This window comes from Meles meles, chromosome 4, assembly GCF_922984935.1.
Source record: "Meles meles chromosome 4, mMelMel3.1 paternal haplotype, whole genome shotgun sequence".
Lineage (NCBI taxonomy): Eukaryota > Metazoa > Chordata > Mammalia > Carnivora > Mustelidae > Meles > Meles meles.
Window position 1 is genome coordinate 44,705,304 of NC_060069.1, and position 6,000 is coordinate 44,711,303.

General features: G+C 41.1%; 1 protein-coding gene across 12 annotated transcripts in view; it reads right to left on the reverse strand.

Moving 5' to 3' along the window:
• DLG1 (discs large MAGUK scaffold protein 1) overlaps window positions 1-5,199 on the reverse strand; it is a 257,847-nt gene extending 252,648 nt beyond the window's left edge. For 4 of the 12 annotated variants that reach the window (XM_046001690.1, XM_046001689.1, XM_046001686.1 and 1 more), the window contains exons 1-3: window positions 4,879-5,189; window positions 4,357-4,406; window positions 3,562-3,693 (exon numbers count right to left, since the gene is read on the reverse strand). In XM_046001690.1, the coding sequence (XP_045857646.1) occupies window positions 3,562-3,693; window positions 4,357-4,375 (151 nt within the window). In that variant the 5' untranslated portion in view covers window positions 4,376-4,406; window positions 4,879-5,189. Of the gene's footprint in view, window positions 1-3,561; window positions 3,694-4,356; window positions 4,407-4,878 lie in introns of all 12 variants that reach the window. The other 8 variants (XM_046001692.1, XM_046001688.1, XM_046001687.1 and 5 more) reach the window with 6 other exon arrangements.
• Between the last annotated feature and the right edge of the window lie 801 nt (window positions 5,200-6,000).

A 6,000-nucleotide genomic window follows, 5' to 3' on the forward strand; every position in this document is an offset into this window, starting at 1 on the left:
CATGGCTTTTTTTTAGATATAACTTTAAATATTCAGCTCTAAAGAAATAAATTGTCAGCTGAAACTCAAAATTAATAAAAACTGTTCTGCTTTCAATAATTTTTAAACCTTCAAGCCATCTTTCAATGTTACTAACAAACATCAGAGCTAGGACAATGACTGCCATGTTTCACTGAATTTACGATATCGATTCTATGATGCACCATTATTTCATGTGTCACTAAGAATGTAAAATCACTTCCAAAGTATATGTCATAAAATGTATCCCAAATTCAAAGATATTAAAATAAATTAGAAATTGTTATCTCAGAACATACATAATGCAATACGTACATGCCTATTCCTCTGAATAACCCAAGTACCAGAACAGACCTAATCTAATTAACATATTTCAAGTACAGAGGAAAGGAAAAAATAAATCAACATTTCCCATCAAAATCCCAGAGCCCTACACAAACTTCTTTTAAATGCATGAAAACAGTCAACACAAACTACCAGCTCAAACGATCAATAAACAATTATGCAGACACCAAATCCAAAGAAGTAGCTACATAATTCACTACAGCCTAAGAAAATGATTTCCAAACTCAGGCAGTCAAAAACCTAAGCACCAAATGACTTTCAAACAACTCAGATGGTCAAGACCCACGTCTTCTTAAATCCAGTGGTCCACTGGTATCAGCTCAGAAAAGAGAGTGCCAACTACTAAAGGAAGAAACAGTTAATCCAGGATTTTCCAGCACGTACTATGAACACAACAGACTCTAGCTAAGCTTAAGACGAGGTACAGGTTTAAAGTATAAAGACGTTGTGGTGTATATATACATATTTTCAATGGGATATTATGCAGGGATGAACAACAACAACAAAAACCAAAAAACAAAATCTTGACATTTGCAATGATGTGGATGGAACTAAAGGGTATTATGCTAAGCAAAATAAGTCAATCAGAGAAAGAATTATCATATGATCTCTCTGATATGAGGAATTTGAGAGGCAGGATGGGGGGTCTTGGGGGGAAGGGAGGAAAAAATGAAACAAGATGGGACCAGGGAGGGAGACAAACCATAAGAGACACTTAATCTCAGGAAGCAAACTGAGGATGCTGTAGGGCCAGGGTGGCTGGGTAATGGACATTGGGGAAGGTATGTGCTATGGTGAGTGCTGTGAATTGTATAAGACTGATGATTTACAGACTTATACCCATGAAGCAAATAATACATTATATCTTGTTTTTTAAAAATAAAATAAAGAATATAAAATTTAAAAAAAAAAGTATACTAATATGCTGTTTCAAGAACAACAGTACAGGTACAAACCAAAAAGAAAATCTTACTGACCTAAAAATTTTCCACAAACTGACAAAAGTTATAAAGATTAATAAACTACCCCAATTTCAATAAATACCAAAGAATGCATTTAATAATTTAGTAAACAATTAATTCAATTACAGTATGGAAACACATAAAAATCTCTACTAAAATTACCTGTTTCAAAATTCCTAAAATCTATTACTTTTCTTACACCAAAATTTGATATCACATCCTATAAAACATTAAAATATATGTAAATCTAAAAAATATCAAGGTAAACTGACAACCAATGAAATTATACAGGACTAAGAAGATTGACAAACTTATTAGAAGACTAATTCTCTTAGAATTCAATTATGTATAAGGAGAGATAAACAGTCAAAAGGGGCAAGGCAGAATATATTTTAAAAATCCCTCCAAACTTACCGTCCAAATCTACCTCCAGTCTACAGAGAAATCTAAGAAGTGTAGATTCTGTTTACTTTACTGACCATTTAATTTTCTTAAGCTGCAGACTTCACACAGAGAAGGACTACACCCATCTACATCTATAGGTAGACAAGGACATACAAGTCATACTATTTTTTTTCTAAACGGTGACTCTACTAAATAAAACATTCCTAGGTTTGATGCTGACTTAGAAAACCAAATAACTAAAAATATTTCCCTTCCTTTTTGGCTACTTTTTTCAGAGGAATCCAATTTTATCATCCATTTGTACCTTAAACATCAGAGCTTAGAAATTCAAATGTAAAAAATGTCCATCAGTTTAAACAAAAAAAACCAGAATGTTGATAATTTCTGAAGATGGGTTATAATTAATTACATTGTTAATTAGATACAGCTGTTAATTATACTGTTCTCTATTCTTGCATAGGTTTTTTCAGTCTATAATAATACTAGATTTAAAAATTATTCAGGTAGGGGCGCCTGGGTGGCTTAGTGGGTTAAGCTGCTGCCTTCAGCTCAGGTCATGATCTCGGGGTCCTGGGATCAAGTCCCGCATCGGGCTCTCTGCTCAGCGGCGAGCCTGCTTCCTTCTCTCTCTGCCTGCCTCTCTGTCTACTTGTGATCTCTCTCTGTCAAATAAATAAATAAAATCTTTAAAAAAAATAAAAATAAAAATAAAAATTATTCAGGTGTACTGAGTGGTCTTCCTTAAAATCTTTAATTTTTAGAAAAAATTTAGTAGAGAGTATCAATTTAGCATTAAATTTTTTGACAGAATACACTAACTTGAAGGTAGTCCACAAACACATCAAAAGTTACTCTATTAATTAACAGATGTTAGATCATATCCACTTGGAAGTTACTAAGAAGATAAATGCAATGCAATGAAGTTCATGTCCTATTTACACAGTCAATGATTAATTAAAAATTTTCATTCTTAGAATTGGAAGGGACAAATTTTCTAGTTCAGTGGTCTACACACTTTTCTAGGTACCTAGAGGAGAGGCCAGAGACAAATCATCTTGTTTGATAAATTGGGAATTGTGCACAAAATAAGAGATTTTGCTTTAAAAAAGAATCTCGCTACATTAAAATCAGGTTGGAGGAAGGGCTAAAAACCATTGTTCTATTACATTCACATTCTACAGCAAATATAGTGACCCAAAAAAGGTTAAATGACATATATTACCATTCAATTAGTGGCAGTGTGAGGAAGAGAATTCAGGACTCTTGAATACTTGCCCAGTTCTACTTTAAAACAATGCACCACCTTAAATTTAAGTTAGTTATGAATAACATTGTTTCTATTTTCTTGGCTACAAAATAATATTAGACAAAATCATCTCTAAGATAATTTTCCATGTCTAAAATTCTGACTCCATGCACGCTAAGTTTAAACAGAAGTCTATACTAGGGGATGTATGTCCTTAAACAGAGCAGAACTCTTCAAACATTTTCAGGGACTTCAGAGAAATAGAAGTCGAATACAGAAACAAGCTAAAAGTTATTAGTTCTTTATTTTCTGGATCCTGAAACATTTCTGCAACTTCTCCACCTTTTAATAGTTAATTCTAAGAATATAAAACATGTCACCAAAGACCACTGAAATAATCATACTGCAAGTTTTTTTGGTTATTAGATACTTTTGTAAACACACATGTCACTGAATGTTCAAGTTACTGAATGTCTTACAGAGAACCAAGTACATCCCTCTCTGTTAAGTTTAAAATAAATGAATTCAGAGGTGCATTAAGTCTAGCTAACACATAATGGTCACAAATAAAGTTTTAATTCCCACCTATTAAAGCCTGAAAGAGGTTGCTCTGAAATATGTTAATAACCCGTTCTATGGAACTTCTGAGCTGTCTGTCTTCAGTTTGGCTTAGTTTTGAACGATATTCTTCCAAAAGGTGCAATGCTCTCTGGGTGTCTAAGAAGAAAAGAAGAGTCTGATTAAAATTACACATTCCTTACACAGCAAATAATTCTGCAAGACATCTAAACACTTCTCCAAATCCTCTAGGTCAATCAATGCTACTACGTTCACAAACTATCTATTCCCTAGAATAGCCAAAATTTTTTTAAAAATATGTCACAGAAAAAGGAGGAAGACAAGCAGTTGCTAATAAATGTTCACTAGTAGTCTACCACAATAAAAGACTGTTTGATCAAGATATTAGTTAACATAGCTTCAACTGATCTGATATGCAAAGCAGATTACCTACAATTTGTCATTATAATATAAATCTTAAATGTTTCCAAATACGAGCTCTTAGCCAGGATCCTACAATTGCTCACAAGAGTGTTTAGTAAGAATGACAAAGTAAAATATTAAAACACCAATTCAAAGTTTTTAAAAAGACATTTCAGTGGAGTGAAAATTAACTGCCTCTGGAGTCACTAGAGAGATTCAAAAAAGAAAGTTTGAAAAACATTTAGATGTTTCCCTCTTCTGAAAGATATGATGAAGCTTAGATTCCCTAAGTAGTAAGGCTAACAAGATGCTGTCTCATGAGAGTTAAATACTTTTAAAACACAACAATCACAAAACAGACACAGACACACACAGGAGAGTTTCGAAATAAATTCTCACCTTGCTTCCGGACTGGCATTTTTCTCCAGTATCAGGAAGAGGGCACACACCTTTAAAAACAGAAAAGAAACAACTAAAGCAAAGAACAGAATCGTGGTTAAACTAGCACTTCCCCCTGAATCTCACATCGAAAAACTCCCAGTCCTATTTGAAAAGGTCACACCTGGAGAAGTTTTCCCAAGCGAAAGAAAGAGCCTCAAAACCCAGCAGTGTCAGTCAATCTAGAAAGCTTTTACCTAAGGGTGGGTACCCCTACAAATTAAGAGCAGACAGAGAAGCCTGCTTCCAAATTCTCCTCGAAAGCTGTTCCCTCTCCAAAGGGTACTAAAAATGCCTAGACGTGGGGCCACCGCTCCCCTGGCATAACTATGCGTTATTTCCCACCTGCTACCGGGCGGGGGGGGGGGGGGTTCAGAAGCGCTCCGACCCTTGGCCCCTAAGCCAGTAGCGACCGTACAGGGCACAGACAGGACCAGCTAGGCAGATCACCCCACCCCACTCGAGCCCCCTCCTCTAGCTTGCCTTTCTCTTTGCTCGCTTCCTCCGGGCTACTCCAGCGGGGGCCGGACAGGGCTGCGGCCACTCTCCGCGACGCCCTCACGCCCCACATGCACACCTCCGCGGGCCCCCACACCTGCGGCGCCACCACAAAGTTCCAGCAAGCGGCGAGCGCTCCGAGCTGGGGTGCGCTCCGGCCCGAGTCGGGGCGGCTCCCCCGCCCTGCCCGGCTCCACGTCCCCCCGCCCCGCCCGGGGCTCGAGGAGCTGAACTGGGGGGGTGAGGAAACGGGGGAGGAGCTCCCCTTGGCGGCCGCACCCCCGCCGCCCCTTCCTCCTCCTTCTCCTCCTCTTCCGCGGCCGCCCCACTCGCCGCGGCCCGCTAGCCTGCTCGCCCTCTCCCCTCCTAGCCGCCCCACCCCCGGAACCTCGCCTCCTTCCGCGCCCCCAACCGCTCTCCCCCCAAACTTTCCGCCAAGATGGCGGCCCCGGAGCTGGACTGCCGCGCCCCCACGTGACCGCTTTCCCGGCGCTCTCAGCCAATGGGAAGTGAGGAGGCGGCTGGCGCCGAGCCCCGGGCTCTCAGCGCTGCTACCTTTGGGTTGGAAGGGGGAGGAGGGCCTGGAGGGGGCTGGGAACGGGAAAGGGGACCCGGGGACCATCCTAAGTGAACCTCCTCTCTTAAAGGGGCGGCCACCGAAGTGGCTCTGAGGACAAAGGAGTTGACACACTGATTCTACAGGTGGTCCGTGGTGGCCCTGGAAGAGCCCGCCTTTACCTCGCCCTAGCCCACCGATGTGTCCCGCGGTTCACAGCGAGTAGCGCGCCAGGCCCGGAAGGGTCCGGGTGTCTGAAGAGAGACGTGACCTCACCTACACCAGATCCAAGACATTCCGAGACACCCTTTAACCTCACTAAACACGTGCTGTTGCCAACTCCGAGGCTGGAGAGAGTGCCTGGCGCCCCCGGGGGTGGCTCCCCAACCGGGAAAAGCGGTCTCCGTTAGGAGTCTGACTGCACCACCTACGTTAGGGGCGGGGGCGGGGGCGGGTGGGGCCTGAAACGGGGGAAGGGGGAGGAGGTTGGGCGGGGGTTGGGGGGTGTAATCTCTGCACTTAACACTTTGTACTAGTTTTTTTTTTATTAG